This window comes from Pezoporus flaviventris, unplaced genomic scaffold (genome assembly GCF_033815535.1).
Source record: "Pezoporus flaviventris isolate CSIRO_AGI_PZ_B2104156 unplaced genomic scaffold, CSIRO_AGI_Pfla_v1 ptg000003l, whole genome shotgun sequence".
Lineage (NCBI taxonomy): Eukaryota > Metazoa > Chordata > Aves > Psittaciformes > Psittacidae > Pezoporus > Pezoporus flaviventris.
The window spans coordinates 10,131,237-10,151,918 of NW_026892551.1; the positions used below are offsets into that span (position 1 = coordinate 10,131,237).

At 41.0% G+C, this 20,682-nt stretch overlaps 1 protein-coding gene across 5 annotated transcripts in view; it reads left to right on the forward strand.

Moving 5' to 3' along the window:
• Positions 1-20,682, forward strand: part of KLF12 (KLF transcription factor 12) — a 263,859-nt gene that overhangs the window by 151,358 nt on the left and 91,819 nt on the right. For all 5 annotated transcript variants that reach the window (XM_061445267.1, XM_061445268.1, XM_061445269.1 and 2 more), the window contains one exon: positions 11,919-12,465. In XM_061445267.1, coding sequence (XP_061301251.1) covers positions 11,919-12,465 — 547 coding nt within the window. The remainder of the gene's footprint in view (positions 1-11,918; positions 12,466-20,682) is intronic.

The window sequence follows — 20,682 nt, forward strand, 5'->3', positions numbered from 1 at the left end:
GTAACAAATAACATGATGGTCATACTAGTTTTGAGTTACTCTGCTCTGAGAAAAACAAGTAAATACCCAGTTTATTCTGCTCTGTAATAAAAATCACTGTAATGCTGTTAGCTATTAAAAAAAAAAATCAGTTTAAGTGTATTTTAATTCAGTTGTCAAGATATATATTGTTTTTAACATTAAAGGCATAAATAAGAATATGAGTATGTGTAATTGTCTCAGATTTCAGGTGTGATAATTTAAAATAATGAGAGTTGTTATAGACAGACACTGTGGGCTTTAATTTAGAGCAGGAAGGTTATTGTGAATAATGAGAGGTTTTGTTCTAGGGTATTTATATTCAGTACCTTTAAAATAAGAAGGAAAAAAAATAACATAAATAGGGCTTCGTGGTTAGAATGCATTTAATTTTTTATCATTACAAGGTTTCAGCTCTAATACTGTAACTCCAGACTTTTATATGTAGTACTGGAAAAACTCTTGAGATTTTCTCCCTAGATTTTCCCTTCTGTAAAGTGGAAGTAGTCTGTATTATCTCCATCTAAAGGTGGTTTCTGAAGACTAATCAGTTTGCAGTAATCAGGAAGTGGTTCTTGTTGCCACAGAGTAAGAATGGAAACAAGGAATCCTTCACAGTCAGCTACAGAGTATTGGTGCTAAATGGTCTGTACCAGATTGTCTGCTTATGCATGGTGTCAATAGGTTGTCCATTTTATAATCCATATGCTATCTTATTTAGCTTTTAACTGTAATTCTTATAATATATATGTGAAGACTCAGAAAAGGTGCGCAGAGAGGGTTAAGTTTTTATTCTTGGTCTTTTCTTCTGTAACAATAAGTATTCTGACATGCCAGGTCAAGGAGTTGAATCAAAATGCATTCCAGAAGCATTAAAAACCAATTTTCCAAATATACATATCCATAGTTTATGTAAGAGCACATTCAACTTTTTGGGGAAAAAGTCAGAAATAGACATCCCAATTCTCCGTTCCCAAAAGCTGTGTCAAAAGAACATTGGTAAGCCTGAACAATGAAGCGGTATGTCTTCAGGCAGGGTTAGGAGGAGAGCTGTCTGTGCTAACTTTGATCACACCCTGTAGCGGGCAATTACCGCAATGTACACTCTGTGTCTTCATATTTTGTGGATGGGTGTTGCGGAGGGACGGGATATTCCACCAGCAGGTTTCAGGGATATCTGCTGACAGCAGGGGAGTGGTGAACCACAGGGCTTTGGGTCCTGTGCCAAGCACTGCCGGGGCATTTTGCTTTACTTGGCACAACCCCTTTTCACTGGGGTATGTTCACTCCAGGCTTGACCTGTCTCATCTTCTCTGGACTGGGACACTCTTCCTTACATCCAGCCAAGCACCGCTGCCTTCCCAGCTGGCCCCGTCACCCAGGGAGAAGAGCAGCGTTTACTTCCCACCCTCATCTTCATCTCATAGTCCTCCCAGTTGCATCTGAGCTGACATTAGTTGACCTAATGACTTCCTTAGGATTTAAAATGCCTGAATTCCTTAATTCACAGACTCTACTTCTGTGACCCTTTGAAGCCCTAGTCTCTTTGCTGGTAGTACCCCAGCGTTCCCAGCCAAGACTCGCTCTCTCAGTTTCCTCTCTCAGACAGTGCCAGACCTAATCTTTGCATTTTGTCTGCCCCTGTAGGACTTTTTTTCCAGCCAGTGTTATTCTTCTCCTTCCAGATTTGGCTCTTTTTTCTTCTTTGAGGTCAGCTGATGTCCTCCTCGGCACTGCCCGGTCCCAGAGGAAGAGCAGCAGTGGGAAGCAGGAGTTCAAGAGGGTGAGAGGCAAACTCACTGCACCCAGTTTAATGAGCCTGGGGTAGAGCCACGCCCACCCAGAGGATGAGAGGTTTTGGCTGTACAAATTCAAACCATGGACCCTAAGAAACAGATAACTGTACTGGGCATGTTTGTTTTACTGGTACTATCAGGCAGTAATAGGGTAGTCCTGGAAGTCTGTTTAAGAACAGACGCTGGGAAGTGTTAGTTTCAGTAAAAGCTTACTTAAACAGCTTCTTAAACTTTTTCTCTCTGAAATGATTCTTTTTTTTTTTTTTTCCTCCCTCCAAACTACTGAATGGCTTACTTTCAGTCAGACCTAACTGTAGTTAGTTCTACTCAATGTATTTATTTCAGTAGTGTGTTAAAATTGAGATGCAGTCTCAGTTGAGAGGTCAGAAGAACAAAATGAACTTACACGTCAGCCTTAAGGGTAGTAAACAGAAGGGGGTTAATTTGGGAAAATTAATCCTTCTGGTGGAAATTAAGATAAGCAAAGACAAGCGGAGAGAGACAGAAACCCAGTTGTGGTGTGCGGATAATATACTGGATGTGAGTTTCAGGCATGGCACCACTACCGCCACTCCTGATGTATTTATCAGCTAGCCGTAGAATGTTAAAGTTGTTCATGGGTAGTGCAGGGGTAAGGGTTGAATTTGATGATCTTACAGGTCTTTTCCAGCTTGGTTGATTCTATGATTCTGTGGGTGTCTTCATATCTCAGAGGACAGGTGGCAAGACTGAGACCGAGTTCTGAGGAATAACTGAAAAGAAGTAACCACCCAGTCATTAAAGCCTTTTTTTATGTCGGCTGTATTTTGTGGGTGCAGAGTCCTCTTGCAGCCTCTGGCACTGCTTGTCCAAGGAGGAATGATGTGGAAGTGCAAGACCAGATTGTCAGTGCTGGGCTCCAAGGCTGGTGGGGACATGGCTGAGTTTTGCCTAGAGCTATGCAACAGCTTGCAGGTAGTTAAAGGATATAAATAATAGTTTTGTGCATTATTTGCCGTAGTCCTTTTTTTGCTAATACATAAATATTCTGTGATGAAGTGCAGTGTAGAAAAACATTTAGCAAATCTTTGTATCAAAATTTTAACTGTGGATCTTTAGCAAATTGTTGGCTGCAAATTATTCTTCAGAGTTTAATTGGTTTTCAGCGCAGGTTGGTTTGCGTGGAAACAATGCTTCCATGTTAGGTATAAATAAACCTCAGAATATAATTTGAGTATTTTCACCTAAAAATGTCAATGCTGCTGAGTTCTTTTTTTCAAAAAAGACTTTCAATACGCCTTGCTAATTTGGTGGAGCTTTTTTTCAGCAAACCATCTTGGTGGGTACTTTGGGAAAGTTCCTGATTTATTTCATGTCAGCCTAAGTAATTAGTCTAGATTGACAAAACAAAATCCCGATGCATGTCTGATGTCTGATAATGTTTTTTTAATTATTTTCCAATGTAAACATCAAAGATTCAATTTGTTCACGCAAGTTTTTGCATAAACTAAATGGGAAATTTCTGATTTACAGCTGAACTAAAGAAAATACAGGACTTTGTGGAATCAAAAATGGGAAGAATTACCCCAAACACATGGGGGAAAACTTATGAGAAGAACTGCTAAGTGAATGTGTGAAATTCTTGTTGTCTGGGGTTTTATAAAGTAACATTTCTTTAAATCCCTGAAAGTAATTCTACACTGGAGGCAATAGGATATTTTTTCATGGTATTTTATCTCCCCTTTAACAATTATTTAGGGATCTGCCATTTGTTCAGAAGTTACTCTCAAGTCTAAAATGGATTAGTACAAGGAATACAAACATGCTCCTAATATTTTTTATATGCTTAAGCAGATAATGTTGCAAGCAACATCTTACACTAATGTTGTTCCATACCTTTGTTAGACTTGTTTCTCTTGAAGAGTTGTCTCACAGCGATAGGCATAAATTGGCTTCTTTCAACAGATTCTGTCTTTGATAGGGTGTTCTAGTAACACTGATCACATGCAAATAATACATCTAAGCAGGTTAGATATAAGGAAGAAGTTCTTTACTGTGAGGGTGGTGTGACACTGAAGCAGGTTGCCCAAAGAAGGGGTAATTGCACCATCCCTGGCAGTGTTCAAGGCCAGGTTGGACAGTCTTAGGTGACAGGGTCTAGTGTGAGGCATCCCTGCCCATGGCAGGGGGGCTGGAACTTGACGATCTTAAGGTCCTTTCCAATCCTAACCATTCTATAATTCTATGATTCTGTAAGCTTAGCATCAAGTTTTCTTAATGTGTTAATGATTTAGGGATCATAGAATTATAGAATCATAGAATAGGAGCGAGGGTAGGTTTTATTGCTTTTAACAAAAAATCACCCAGGCCCGTGTAGAGTTTGAGATCCTGAGAATTTGGCTTCATGTTCAAGAAGCACATCTATTTTACCTTTAATGTTGCAGTTAATACAGGGGCTGATTACTTTATTGGACAGTAGAAGTCAATAGTAACTTGCCCTGTGCCATTGGAGAAACCCTTTGGTAAACCTGTCAGAGAGTAAAATGTCAAGTAACCTTAATGCTTACTCTGGTTTTGCATATGCATCATTTAAAAATAAGTCATTTCACACTAGATGTATTTGTGTTCATTGTTAAACATGTTTAAAAATTCATGCTGTTTGCATTGGGATCTCCTTTCGTTTTGAAGCATGTTTCCGCAGTCCTAGTTTGAGCTGTTACTGAAGGTTGCAGCACACGGTACATTTTTACTGTTGAAATACTTGTGAAATAACTCTGCACTTTGACTGTTCAGGAAACGTTAAGAGGTGATTTTTACAGCCCTGAAGCTTGAATTTTGCTTGGTTATTTATGAGTGGTTGGTTTGAATTTGCTATCCCCAGCTCTTAGTTAATTCTCTTTTTATTTTGGGGCATCTTCTATAGGATCTACACATTCAGAGACACTGCTCACAAAGGCTGCCTGTGCCTCATAGCGTGTTTCTTTTGACTCTTGAGATTCACAAAGAGAATAGGAATTTCATCTTTAGGCCTTGAGGGTTGGAAACATCCACTTTGAAATCAAATATCCAAGTGTTGTGCACAAATGATGATATATTAAGTGAATCCCACATACTTTAAAGTGAGTATCTGTCTCTCTCGTTGAATCGATTCCAGTTTGTTTAAATGCGTTTCCATTGAACCTCTTTTTGTTTTAGTAATTCCTGGATTCTGCTCTCTTTCTTGGCACCAACTGGTGCTTTTTAGAAAAGCTTCCATGGGAGGAGTTGTAACAGTGTCTGACTCAACCTCACTTGGGAGTGCCATCTCTTGGGGATCTCTATTCTTCCTTGGAACACAAATTTAACCTTGACCCTGAGCAGCCATTTCTTGAAAACTGACAGTAAGATGCATTTTAATTTCTGCTCCCAGAAAAGAAGCAGAAAGATCCAGCTGCCTCGCATTTTGCTCTTTTTCAGTGTGACCTCTTGTGTTTGCCCAATGCATCCAAGCTTCTGTCAGCCTGGGAAAGCCTGCGGCAGCAGCCTTGAGGAAAAAGGCGCAAATTCCTGCTCGCTGCCTTTGCATTTGGAAACAAAATTCTAAGTATTTTACTCACTTTTAACCTTTCAGCTGTCTACTTTTCACCTTTCTGATTTTATACAGCTTCTGTCACTGCTGTATTGGTGCACCCTCCGTGTTCAGAATAGTTGAGTCTTGAATGTTTTTTTCATAGGGAGAGCAGTGTTTCAAATAGAGGTTGTCACGTCTTTGCAGGCTATATTACTTCTTCCTTTTCTTAGAGTATTTTGTTGCTTTGGCTGAAGTGGAGATTTTCAAGCGGAAGCATGTGAGTGTTGTGAATGGAGTATCTCAGCATAGAAAGGTGTTGTCAAAAAATCTCTTCTGTAATTCTGAGGAGAGTTCACTCCTTGATTAGCAAGATAACCCAAAAAAACCTGAGCAAAGTGCTGGGTACTTAAGCCATAACTTCCAGGGCTCTTTGAAGTGCCTGGGCTGCTGGTTACCCAAACTATACCTGTGCCAACCTTTTGTACTCTCTAAGTGCTGAGCTGAGGCATGACAGGATGAAACACATGTGGGCAAATACCCTTCATGGCAAGCACTGACAGAACTGCAGTTTCAGGGAAATGAGCTACTCTTATCTACAGGACATACTAGGAAAATGTTCCATTTTAATTTTAAAACACAAACTGTATACCAAAGATAACACACCTAAACCCAATCTACCTGCATGTCTCGTGGCATTAGAGTTGTAAGCACATCTGTATGCTATGCAGAAGCAAAATTACTTCTGCTAGAGCAAGCACTTTTTGTCATTTCGAACCTAGCTTGTGTTTCTTTTACTGTGAAGTGTTAGCAAATCTGTAACCTGCAGAATATTCACAGTTATTTAGATCTCACCCTCCAAGCATCATGATCAGACCTGAAAGCTGGTTTAGCTCAGCAGAGTTCTGCACTGCATGCTCAGAAGACTTCACTTCGGCATCACTGAACCTTGGTGTTTGGTACAGCTGTGGCAATGACATGGTTAAAATTATGGGTAGCTTTTCAGGAGTGTGATTTTTTTTCTCATCTCAGTATCCTGAGATGATAAAAGCTCTGACAAAACAAAATCATCCAGCCTGAAATTTCTCCTGACAGAACAGAATGAGGTGGGGCAGCATGGTGACAACCAGGAGGGTTTGTGTGATTTGATAAAGAGTTAAAACATTTAGCAATTAATTTTTTAACTTCCTGTCCTCAAAGCCAGCTTATTTTATAAATACTAAATTTAGTCTGTTTGGTTTCCGTCATCAAGGACAGCTTTTTTGGTATTTTTTCTTCCAAATTGTTTGACCTTGGGAGATTGCTGCCAGAAAGGAAGAACACTTCAGAAGCTGACAACTGATTGTTGGAGGTTTGTAAACTCTGTTGTGTTGGAGCAGTAAAACTCCACAAAGACGTAAAGACTCACTGAAGCTTAGTACCGTGTGAAGTTGATGAGCTGCGAGGCATCAGGATGAGTTGCTGAAAACAAAATGATCTTTGCTTTTTCATTGGTATTAACCTCAGTTCTGTGGAAACTATGAGCACTTCATGTTTTAGTTATGGATGGGGGACAGTACTGATAAACACGAAGATGATTGCCGTGAGTAGATTGAGAGAGTGGAAAGGGGCTGTTGCAAATTTCCCTCCTAAGTAAGTTAAGACGTGTTGTTCAGGAGGTTGGAAAGAAGATTAAGTAGAACTGTGTAGTAAAGGATGGCCATCCAGTAGATAAGACATTATCAGCTATAACTTTACCATGCATCGCTCACGGTCTTGTGGCTGGTTTTGTGGCTGTTTTTCCATAATGGCTGGGGAAAAGGGCAGTAAGGAATGCTTTTTTACACAGCCAAGAAAAGCTTTGTGAATAGGGAAATCACGTGTTATGTTCCTGGTGGTGTTTATTAATGGCAAGCTAATGAAACAGAGCACTGCAGAGAATACTGGTGTACAGCTGTAAGGGGTAGGCACAAAAAACGTGAGCCAAGAGCAGTGACTAATAGAGGCTGCCGGTTTATTAAAAAGCCTTTTCTAGCAGAGAGACATCCTAACCTGCCTTCCAGTTACATTTCAGCCTGGATTTGAGTGGATGGTGAGCAGCATTGTTAGCATGATATGATGGCATTGTTGCAGAGAGGAACATTAATGAGATTTGCCTCTGAGTCCCAGCTGGATGGAGGCAAGGATGAAGCTGTCCCTGTCCTTCGTACCAGTGGCAGGAACAGTACAGATGCTCCTGCATTCTGAGATGAGGGAAGCCACACGGAGCTATACCCCCTCATGTTGTATTTCCGTGGTCTGGGCTGGCTTCCAAGGAAGCCCTCTGGGTTACAGGGACCTCAGGCTGAACCCTTTCTAACCCACCAAATGCTCTGAAAGCTGCCACTCTCAACAACAGAGTTTAGACTCCTAAAACCAAAATGAAGTTTGCCAAAGCAACACGGACACTTGGTAGCCAGACCAGAAAACCCATTTCAGATACTCAGATTAGCAATTGGCTGAGCCCACACCACCACAAGAAGCCCAGTTCACTAGAGGAGGGTGGGAAGGCAGGAATAGAAAGACAGAATTAAAAAACATGCAACCATTTGATTTTTATCCAGTTGACTTTAGGATCTGACAGAATGGCTGGAGGTATACCTCTGAATATCCCAGCTGTTGTGAGCTTCTCAATTAGAAAACGTGGTTCCATTAAATAAAACTAACATCAACACTCGTCATCTAGGGAAATTAATAGTTAATTGTCAGTTAATAATGTTTTGGGGAGATTCTACGAAATAGTGTGCTGAGAAGTGAGCCCTCTCTTTTGGCTTCATTGCTACTCTTCGTCCTGTAGTTCCTAATTCTAATATAGTCATCGCCATTGGGAAAGGTTTGCTTATGTCATCCATTTTCAGAAAATAATGATAATTTAATGTTCAAAGTTTTGATTCAGATGATAGAACTTTGGCAGTTGAAATAAAACCTGAGATCGTGAAGAAACGTCCATACCACTTGTAGGTCACTGTAAGGGAGTGTGAGTTGTTAGGGCAGATCTTTTTGTTCACAACCACCAGCACAGAATATAACACTTGTTTACAATTTTCATCTGAAGTACAGGATGTATAAACCTGTTTTGATAAGGATCCTGCTGTCTTTTGTAATGTTGACTGACATCAGTCACGGCCTGAATTTACTAAAGAAAGGGCATTCTTAAGAGTTTTGGCAGGGAAAGGAGGTCATTGAAGGACATACCACTTTTCATCCTGTTTGGAGAAATTCATGAAGGGGTTTGTAGAGGTTTCGAGTTTAGTTTCACTGCTGAAGACTGAAATAGTACTGTCAACTGTAGTACCATAGTACATAGAGACTGCATAGCCCCTCTAGCACCTCTGGACAAGAACAGGATACCTACCAAAAGATAGATGCAATGTAAGAAATATACAATGTAAAAGTAAACGCAATAGAGCTATTTAAAGAGAAAGTGATTTGTATGATTGACTGCAGTTACATGGTTCTTATTTCTCTTTTTTTTTTTTTTTTTTTAATTCCCAAAGGACTAGGTGTAATTACTGTAGGAAAACAAAGGCCTGTTAGGACAATCAAGAAAAATCTGTAGGTCATGCCCTGTGTTTTGTCTCAGAGACAATTGACTCTATCTGTGGAACAAGTAATTTGTATGGTGTCAGCTGCATGATGGTTTGGTGTTCTTCCTTACCTTTCCTGTAAGGGACTTGATGCTGCTTGCTGCAAAGGCAGGTGTGGAACTCTGGGGCAGACTGTGCTCCGTTTGGTGATGGATTGCTTTCAATGGCCATGTGGATCCCTTGTGTCAAGTCTCAGACACATCCTGGAAGTCACAAGAGTCCTGGAAGCAGTCTGATGTGCTTACACTGGGTACATCAAATCTGTGGTACCCTTAGAGCACTTGAGGGTGCTCTGAAAAGCAGTGGGGGCAGCAACAGGAGGGTACTTCATCCTTCAGCACACTGGGTCAGCAGCATTGGGTCAACCTGAAATCTGCCTCTGGCACCCTGAGGAAGCCTGGAAGAATGTCAACATGTAGGATTTCCTCTGTGGCACATTATCTGCCCTCTGGATGGAGCTGGCAATTCATACTGCTTCTAGGTAACCCTTGCCCAGCTGTTTGCACAAGGGTATTCCTCATCTCCCTTGTACTAGGGTTGATCCTGTTTATCCTTCTCTCAGACAATTTGAGATAGATGTTGCCTTTAGTCTTAAGAAGGTTTGGGTATAGCTTGCACAGGGTGTCCCTCTCTGCCTTGTCTGCACTGTACCAGCAGTCAGTTCAGTTCAGCAGAACCAGTCTGTTTGCCCATTGCATATACAAGACTTGTTAAGAGTTGACAAATTGTCTGTTTGTGCCATGTGTATTTATGGTTTTGTCTTTGTCATGGCACATAGGGTATGCCTAATGCAGAATCTCTTTACTGACAATACCCAGGGTAAGGTGCTTCAGAGGAAAGAATAAGGGAACATCACTGGGCAATTACAAGTTTTGCCTTCTTGAGGAAGAGATTTTTGTAACCTTGTCACTTGTAGCTGGTTATGCACTTTATAAACCTGTTCTTCACTCTGTTCTTCTTTAGCAGGAGGACTTCCCATTGTCTTTATAAAGGAATTTTTTGCTTTTGTTATTTGTATTGCAGCAAAACAGCAGGGTCCAGGGACCGGATGAATTGGGTTCCCTTTGTTTTAAGTTGATTTGTGTATGAATAGAAGAAGAGACTCGCTGTACCAGAGATGTTCTTGCTTTCAAATGGGGGAAAATGCCATCTCCGGGAGCCAGTGTAAATCAGCTGAATAGCTGGGATCTACTAGAATATCTCATCTTTCAGCATGCCAGGGATACTACACACTTAGGCTGTTATTATTGCAATTTTTAATATTAGTGTTTCTATTTTCCCTTTGCAATAGAATTCCATTCTGTGATGAAATTTGGCTCAGACTCAAAACCAGGAGGATTCTTCGTGAAAATATTTAACATAGTTCATTATAAAAATCTCAAAGTAAATTCACTTGACTTCAGCTTGCTTGACTGTTAACTTATTTAGGGTAGATGAACTAAAATATTTGTGGCTTAAATATTTCTGACTTAATATTTTTAGATACTTAGTAAATACTGTAATCTAGAGATTGAGAGAATGCATTTAGAGCTGCTTCGGTACCATAAAAAGGTTGCTTGTTAGATCTGTATACGGAATAATTGCTTTGGGTCAAGAGAGATTTGAAGTAGCTTGGCAAATGTTTTTTATTGAGGTTGGTTTTCTGTACTACAGCAAGTAATAGTGTGTATCTGTGCCTGTAGAGGAGCTCTGCTACAGTGCAGTGCCACGGAGGTACTCAGCTGAGGAACTGAGAGCTGGGCTGGGTCTTTCTGCCAGGTAATCGATGGGCATTCCCTTCCTTGCCCTGCCTATTGAAAATTACTTGAAAAAACATTTTTAAGGAGTAGTTATTAATGATGTACTGTTGGAAAGGAAAGATACCTCAAAGGAGCTTCTCGAGGGATCTGTCTTTGGCCTAGCATTATTCAAAAATTCTGTTAACCCCTTTGATGATGGAAATAAGGAATAAAACTATAAAAATAGCAGATGGTGCTAGTCTAGAATAAATTTAGACGAACCAGCTTTGAAGGAGCTATGTATTCTATGCTTCTGTGTAAAGCATCATAGAATTATTTTGTGAAGTCAGGAAAATTGTTCTCAATTAAAATGGGAAAAATAAAATTATAACAAAAATCTAACGTGCTAATTCAGAATAATGAATTGCTGTAGCTGTTGCTTCCTGTAACAGGGCAACCATACAAACATGGGGATTTATACTGACCTGTAAGTTCATTATCAGTAAATACATAGAACGCAAAAAGTCAAACATTGAGCTGAAGGACTATGGTTGGTGTAAAGCACTGCCTTCCGAAAAGTGGTGTTGAAAAACTGCAAAGGTCACTGTAAAGGGCAAATGAGAGTGCTAAGGCTTGTTCTTTTAAAGCTGACTTATGACAGACAGAAGCAAGGTCTGCCTAATACAGAAGAAGGTAGACAAATAAGGAGAAATTACAGTCTTTGAGCATTCAGAAAGTTGTTTGAAAAATGGGGATGACCAGTTTTTCTTCATGTCTGTTGAAGATAACGCCAGAGAGTAATGCTGTAGCTTGAAGATAGATGTTGGGAAGAAATGTCCTGTCAATATAAATAGTGGTTATCTGTGGAGATACAGAAGTTTTTTTCACTGATGACTTTGTGTAATGCAAAGAAACAGGGTGATTTTGTGGTTTTTAATCCTGCCATCTTCCAAGATATGGGAATAGAACTTTTTTAAAATATTCTGTTCAAACTCAACATGTCTGTGCATTTTAGCATGATTTAAAATTTGTCCTTTAAAACTATGAGCTGACACAAGAAAAGGAAACAAATCCTGTGGCTTTCATGACCAAGTTGTGTGATGCGCCTTAGCAATTGGATATGTAAGTTGTCTTTAGCCACATACCCACGGCAGGGGGGTTGGAACTAGATGATCTTAAGGTCCTTTCCAACCCTAACGATTCTATAATTCTATGATTCTATGTGTAACTGTGTCCTTTTGTCCTTCTTTGACAGTCTCCAAACGTCCAGAACTATCCAGATATGGAAGCTGTACCCTTGTTACTAAACAACATGAAGGCAGACCCCACGGAGGATTCATTATCTACAGACCATTTCCAAACACAGACTGAACCAGTGGACTTGTCAATAAACAAAGCCAGGTCGTCCCCTACAGCAGCTTCATCTTCACCAGTTTCCATGACAGCATCAGCCTCCTCCCCTTCTTCCACTTCTACTTCTTCTTCTTCTTCTAGTCGGCCAGCTTCATCACCCACAGTAATAACATCAGTATCCTCAGCAGCATCTGTACCGTCAGTATTAACTCCAGGTCCTCTTGTGGCCTCTGCATCTGGTGTTGGAGGCCAGCAGTTTTTGCACATTATCCATCCAGTACCACCTTCCAGCCCCATGAACTTGCAGTCCAACAAAATGAGTCACGTGCACCGTATCCCCGTGGTGGTACAGTCGGTACCTGTTGTCTATACAGCTGTGAGATCACCTGGGAATATGAACAACACAATAGTAGTACCACTGTTAGAGGATGGGAGAAGCCACGTCAAAGGTAAGGTGGAAGCAGTTTTGTGCATCTGTGGCATCCTTAAAACTGCTCTTGTATGAGGAAAATGTAACAATGTTATACAGCTGTTAGTTCCAAACTTACTGTGTTGTTTGATGAAAAGTCGTATAACTTTCACTATCAAGAAGAGCCTTTCAAAGTCTTATCCCAGATGCTCTTTAAAATAAATATTTTTATAATGATGAAGGTCAGCAGTGGTGTTAGATGCTCAGACAACTTATGGCAAGTTTTGCCCTGGGAGGAGTAAGTCCTCCCCAGAAGCTGAAGAAACAGGAAAACTGAATAGTGACAAAACGTTGTAGATGAACATGGAAAACTCAGGTTATACAGATTTGGCAAGGGAAATAGTGTCAGAGAGATTCCTTGCACAGAGAATGGGTACATTTCCATGTGCAGAGAAGGCAATCACTGGGATGTAGGAACTTGTGAAGACGAGGAATCTGGACGAAAGAGCAGTAACAGATGCAGAGAGGTAGGTTTTATTAATCTCAAGGAGTGGCAATAGAGTATTTTGAATTAGGTTTCTTCTTCCAGATTAAACAGCAAAGGGAAGGAAGCCACGTGGAGTGTGTATGGTGGGAATGACTTTCACAGACACAGGACCTGAGAGGCACATGGAGGTGGGAAGGGAGGAAGAAAGCACATGCCAAAAGAACAGATACACTCGGAAAGGTGTCCAAAGAAAATGGAAAAGAGAGCTGGAGAGCAACAAAAAACGAGCACATTACAGTTACTGAGGGAGCAATAATCTGTTAGAGATGGTGGCATGATGGGTGGAAGGAAGAAAAGACAAAATATGTGTGCCCAGATACTTTGAAAAGCATAGCTTTATAAAGAAGGCATAAGTGACCGAGATGAGAACGTGAGGAGAGAAACAAGAGAGACTCATTTCAGGGTTCATCGCATATGAGTGAATAAAATATGGCTAGTTCTTCCCTGAAACGAGGTGTTGCATGAGGTGGAAGGGGAGGGTACTGACAGATAACCTTACTTCAGGGCTTATGGGACTACAGGGCATTTAGTAATACATCTTATATCATCTCTTGTGTACCTAATCGCATAATGAGCAAGTCTCTACAACTAAAAGACCTTTTCTCTTCAACTCTCATGTCTTTTTTTGATATACTGGTGACTGTGTATTACTGTACAGGGCCACAGTGATGGGTCATTCTGTTTAGTAGTATCGTCTTCTCCATAAATCATTGGTTCTCCCATTCCCTCAGTATATGAGTTTGGACTGTGCCCTCTCAACAGGATTGGACATATGAAACAAGCTCATGGCTGATCTGAGTTTTGATTTAAGCCTCAAAATCACAGTTCAGAAGTTTTATTGCACTTCATACACTGACGTAATTTTGGGACGTTGTGCCATTGTGTCAAGAAATGATGAATGAAAGCAGAACTTTTCACCATGTTGTTTGGGAAATAAGAAAAAGGAAAGTTTTAGTCTGTATTTTGATTTTGGAGCTTTGAGCCACACCTGACCTTGAGCTCATCCAGAATTTTTCCCATTTGTTTGTTTTCATTTAAAAGGTGCTAGTTGGCTGTGGTAGTAGTCTCCTCTATAGGAAGCACTTCCTGGTCTTGTAAAACTGGAACTTTGCTGCCCCAGTTTTGTCAACAAAATTCCACAGTTTAATGTGCCACAGAGATTTCAGCCCACAAGCTCTGGGGCTCCTGACCTGACAATATCGCCTTTGTGCTGTTATTGGCAGAGATCATTAACCAGCCTTGCATCACCTAGTAATGTACAGCTAAAAAAAAAGAAAGGGATTAAGCATTCTTTAATTTTGTTTTTCTCATCCGTTTTGCCCATTTTGCTATCACCAATTCTTTTGATGTAAATGTTCAGGTTAATTTGAATAAATACAATAGAAGAATAATGGGCAACAGTCCTCTAGGTAGTCATCTTTTGTCAGCTTTTGATGGAGTATGTTTTTCTTTATATGTAAAACAATATAAATAATGAAATGCAGCAACATTGCACAAATTAATTTCAGATGTACGGAGATGCTAACAGGATGCTGCTGTCCATTGGTTGCTAAGCCTCTACCAGCTGAAGCAAAAGTGCAGTTTTGGAATCAGCTAGAGTAGCAACTTTCAGCTTCTACATGAATGTTGATCGTTTTCAGAAACAAAAAAATACGCACGCTAGAACAGAATCAATGCACAGATAGTATCAGCAGTATTTGTCACATAATCCCTGTGTTGCTGCTGTCCTGGTGCTAAACCAGAGATCATGTTGATGATCCAGGGGTATGGTTGGGAAGCACTTAAAGTTATATTCTGCATTAGCCTGTATCTAAGTCCTTTTTGCTCAAATGAGACTTAGGCAGTTCCCTGAACAGAGATGCTTCCAAGGATAAGATTAATGAAAATTACATCAGACTTAAGTTCAGGCCCCTCCTGTTTTTCTAGGTACAGGTACTTAGGGGAAAACTGCAAAGAAACAGGTTATAGAGAAAGGTATATTCCTTGTTATTCACAGTTTTAGTTTCCTCATGCTGAATTTTCCTCTTCCTTCCAGGTTTGACTAGAAACCATTTCATTTTTCTTTTATTGCAAAACCTTTTCAGGCCACTACCATCCTTCCTTCCAGGTGTTTTGCTCAGGTGGCTTCTGTTTCCCTGATGCTTCCCAGTCCGCCTTTCTCTCTCTCTCAGACTAAACTGTCCTCCCAGTGGCTGCTTTTCTGGGCAGCTCAAGCAAATACTTCTTTTTCCATGTTCTGTTTAAATTCTGTCTTCCCTCCAGAACGAGTAATCAATACCTCTGCTTTTGTTTCCCCCTTTTTCTATCTTTCCATTTTTCCTAGTCCTCCCAATTTCACTAACAGTTCCGTGAGTGTCAGTTTCAGCAGCTCTGCTTCATCTCTCCCTCCTTATCTGTTAATATTTCTAACCCATACTGTCATCTCCTCTGCCACTGCACATCCTTTGCCATGACATCATTCATCCTGGCCTCTGTTGCACCTTCCTTCAGGAGAGACTCAGGTCTCCTTTTCTTCCTCCCAAAGTGCTGCTCATTTCTGCTCTCTCAGTCCTGTCTCTTCCCTCCTGTTGTTCACTTACAAGGGTTCCTGTTAAATCAAACCCTTTCTGCAGCATTGCAAGCCGAGTGGATTTGCAGAAAATTAGCCCTTGTATATACGAGCTGCCAGCAGCATCCTTTCAGGTCCTGTGCCACACGCCACACCCCAAGAGGGGCAATGGAAGCCAGGGTTATCATGCGATGAAAGCACCCCTTTGTCAGATCGATGCTTTTTGCAGGATAAAAACCTCTCAGTTCTCCTAGTGTAAATCAAAATGGGGATCGAAGCATTTTTAGAAGGCAACTGGTGAGCAATATGTTCAGTGTCGGTAGTACAACACTAGCCATTTATGAAAGCTTACTAAATTTCTAAAAATTAGAAACACTGTTCTGTAATCCCACAACACTCCCATATGTGTACACACACACAGTTACATGCAGACACCCTCATTGACTGTGGACCTTCCCCTCCCTGACATCCCCCACATGCCTCCACAGGGGAGCACTTCAGGGACACCCCTAAAGTGGGGGTCTCAGTGTGCTGCCCACACTGCCAGACTAGCTGTGAAAGTTGCCCCCTACATCTATATCCTCATTTTATTTCATATGCACAAAGCATAATAATGTGTTAAGGCTGCCTGGGCACAGAAGGGATGGGAGCCAGGAACAGGGCCCTGTGGGCACTGCCGTTTGGGGCTGCAGCCTCTGCCACCCCCTACAACATGTCAAAAGAGATGAAGTCAGCTTCTTTCAGTGGTGATCACTGATGTCTTGTCATCCAGAGCCTTAAAAAGCACTTGGAGATTTTTTCTACATGGAGTAGGTGGCTAGAATTTATTACACATTAAAGTGTTTCAGATCATTAAAATCCAATGATAGACTCTTTCCTCAACTTTTTTTCTCCCTGTTCAGCAATGGTAAGGATTGCTGAAAGGTGTAATTAGAAGCACAGCGGGTAGCAGCACCTACAGATAAGGTTGCCTCGTGGTTTCCCTTAAACCCCTGTCTTCAGTTGTTCAGAGTCTGCCTGTCTGTTAACCTTTTAGGCTAACATTTTCCATGCCGCAAATCTGCCTCAGGCTATTTCTTTTTTATTTTTTCTTTCTTTTTGAGGAAAGTTTCAAGTAAAAGCTATTCCATTTTTCCTGAGACTGATCATCGAGAAAAAAAGTAGGTTTTTCAGTGTTGAAAAATATATTACAGCTTTTCTTGGTGAAAAACTCTGGAACCTCTGGTTTTGTGCCATGAACCTCAAGTCTGGTTTGGACCACTGTCCTTTCTTTTCTTTTCTTTTCTAAGCAGTTGTGGAAACCAGGTTTGGAGATCTGAAAAATCCATGGATTCCTTCAAAGGATAAAGCGAGAAAAAATGTGGCTAAGAAAAGGCAAGGAGGAGGTTGGGAGGGGCTAGGCAGTGGGGAGAGGGCAGGATGGAAGAGAGTGGGGGATAAAAGGAGAGCTGGTGAGACAGCTACAGGTGTGTGAACGTGTTCAGGAATAAAAGTGGTAAAGGGCTGAAGACAGAAGAAGGGCTGTTGTGGTTTAAACCCAGTCAGGTAACTCGTTCACTCACTTCCCCCCCGCCCCTTCTTTCCCTCCCCTTACTCCCAGAGGGACAGAGAGGAGAATGAAAAGAATGCAGATCCCACGGGTTGAGATAAGAACAGTTTAGTAACTAAGGTGTAACACAAATCACTGCTGCTACCACCAATGATAACAATGATAAAGGAAATAACAAGGGAAGAGAATACAACACCTCACCACCAGCCGACTGATAACTCGCCCCCCAAGCCCAACCAAGCACCGACCGATACCTCCTCCAACCCTGCAGTCCCCCAGCCCTTCCGGCTCACTCCCAGTTACATCCTGGGCATGACGTGCTGTGGTATGGAATACCTCTTTGGTCAGTTTGGGTCAGGTGTCCTGTCTCTGCTTCCTCCCGGCTTCCCCTCCTCCCTGGCAGAGCATGAGGCTCACAAAATCCTTGGCCAAACCAAAACATCATTGTTATCAGCTCTGTTCCCAGGCCGAAAGTCAAAACACTGCACTGCACCAGCTACCAAGAAGGAGAAACATGACGGCTACTGCTGAACCCAGGACAAGGGTGAAGAAGGAAAAGGAGGGTAGAAAGGAGATCTGAGCAGGGAGAAGGAGAACAAAGAAGAGGCTTGGACGGAGAGGAGTGAGAGAGGCCTCAATGGCACCAGCGCATTACCCTACAAACTCTGGTCCCATTAGCCTGAGTCTTTCCACTGCTTCAATTTCAGAAGAGTCTTCCAATACCTAAAGGGGGCCTGTAAGAAATCTAGAAAGGGACTTTTTACAAGGGCAGGTAGTGATAGGATGAGTGGTAATGGCTTTAAGATAACAGAGGGAAGAACTGGATTAGATATTAAGAAAATAATCTATGCTGTAAGTGTGGTGAGACACTGGCACAGGTTGTCCAAAGAAGCTGTGGCTGCCCCATCCCTGGCAATGTTTAAGGCCAGGTTTGATGGGGCTTTGAGCAACCTGGCCTAGTGGAAGATGTTCCTGCCCATGGCAGGAGTTGGAGCTGGGTGAGCTGTGAGGTCCCTTCCAACCCAAACCATTCTGTAGTTCTATGACTACTGTTGACAAATCATGTCCTTCTAGCAGCAGGTTTTGCCAATGATAATATCCTTTAAAATCATTTTATGTAGTTCAGAAGAGTTACTCCATTCACTAAAGGGCCTTTCAGAAGCTTCCTCCTGATGATGGTGCACTAAGAACCTGTGCAACTGTGATATTTCTGGGGGGTGGGTTCAAGTTTTTGGGTTCTCACTCTTACGGGTCTTACAGTCTTCAGAAGACGCAGTCACTAGCAAAATCAAGAAGTCAGAACTTTACAAGTTTAAATTTGCTGGCTGAACTTCATCTGCTCCCTGTGTGAGTAAATATCTGTAATGACATTGGCCTGGACTATTTTTATGTTACTATGTCTGTATGTAGACCTAGGAGAAGTACACAGGTTGTGTCTTTTCAAGCCATATTCCTCACTGTGGATACCTTAACATGCAGTAAATGCAGTACCTTTTGCTACAGATTTTTCTGTGATTTAAAACAGGTAATACCACTAGATTACATTATCCACTACCCTTGTTGGGGGTTTTTTTGTTGTTGTTTGGTTGGTTGTTTTTTGTAAGTACAGCCTGTTATTTCTGCCTACTGTAAAATCCATTCCACAAAAGTAAATCCAATTTGTAGTACAAAGTTAAAGATTTAGAGAACCTTTCCATATGTTTAAAGGTCAGATTATATGGTCTGTTTGTATAAATTATGCTATGGAAGAGACTCTTAATTAAAGCCAGTAGTGTTGCCTTTTTATTTCATATGGAGTGATTATCCTTTCTACATTTTAGTAGATGGCTATTTTGGACTTGAGTTGCATTGAGGCAGAGAGTTTCTACTTTAACAGTAATTTGTTTGTTAGGCCAAAAATCTCTAGCGCCTGTATGTATTCCAACCTGTCTACCTCCACCCTCCAGCCCCAGAATGTTGAATCTCTCTTCCCCTGTTTGCTTGGTTCATCTGGAAGAAATGTTAGTGGTTTTGGAAAGCAGGAGCAGGTTGGTAATGGCTAGCCAGGAAGGAGAAACATCTAGAGGAGAGGCTGACATTCAGGGTGGAACTTGCATTACTGGAGATGGTGCATATATTTAAGAACTAGAGTAAATAGTAATTCTTGCCAGAATGGAGAGTTAAAACACAGGTTACAAGATATACTGTAGTATTTGAAATTGAGAAGGAGGTTGCATGAAGACAAAGCAGCTTGGATTAACTATGGGGAGTCCTATAAATAGTCTTCTATTTAAATGTCAAAAAAAAATGATATTTCTGGTGACTCACTAGTGACATACTTTGGGTTTTCCACTACAGAAGCACATGCTCTTCTAAGATTTATCAATAGTGGATTTAATATCATGTATGTTTTTACATAGGAGCAGGTTTGTGGAAGGGAATGAGGTAGATGTTTATTCCAAATTTATTTGAGAAGCCCAGGATAAGGAGGATTATGAAGTCCATTCTGATGTATCCCAAGTCGTTGCACCTTTTGGAAACTGTTAATTTCTTGTCTTCCATACCAAGAATGCCCCTGGTCCTTCAACTCTGTACTCACACCAGGGCTGAGCTTTGATCTAGTTGCTTTTATCCCACAAATTTGGATCCAGCAGAAACACAGGCATGAAACTTCTCATTTATTTTATCCCTGCCTTGGGTTTCATTGTGCCTTGGATGAACTTCCTGGAAACTTTATGGTGTCTAAAATATCTCTAGACTGTTGCAGTGTGTGAGTTGCAATCTATTATTGTTTTTAGTGGCTTTGCAATACTTTATTTCATATTAAATATATTCTATCCTTATTGTTTTGTCTTTTTGCTTTTGGTGATACAGCATTTGTGTGTAGGATGCTCAGTCAGATATAAATCTCAGAAGTCTCAGTAGTTTGCTTTTTTGTAGATGAGGTCTCATGGCATTCAAACAGCTTAGAAAAAAGTCCTTTGCTTAAAAAAAATGGTGTGGCATGTTTATGTATACAGGCCAATGACAGAGATGCTTAAGTATGTGCATGTCTTACACCCATGCAGTCACCCTCTTCTCTGTATTCCTCCACATAGCTGTTCTTTTACAGATTTATGGCAAATTATTTGGCTGGTGAAATGATTCAAATATTGCCTTTGATTGGCTCATAGCAATTAATATTCTGTGGTAGATCAGTTACACCGTGCATTCAGTACCAATTCCCATCTCTGTGAACCATAGCTGTGCTGTATGCACTTAACTGCTCTAGCCGATATAGCACCATAAAATCTCAATAAAATCTGAAAACTGTAGAGTATGGGTAATCTTGCTATAAATTGTAATAAAAATTACCCCTGTAGACTCTATATTCTGACCATTACGTTCATGGATACTGCTACTTTGTACATAAAGTTTTATGAAATAAATCAACCAATTCTGCTGCCCCTACCAGGCACCAGGCTGTTTTGACTGAAAATCTGATAGGTGCACTCAGAGCGTTTTCCAACACATAAAGCACTTACAGTGAACTTTAAATAGGAAGAAAAATGCCCTATATGTGCTTCATATAGTATGGGCCCCTCACTTACAAGAATGACATTGAGGTGCTGGAGCGGGTCCAGAAAAGGGCAGC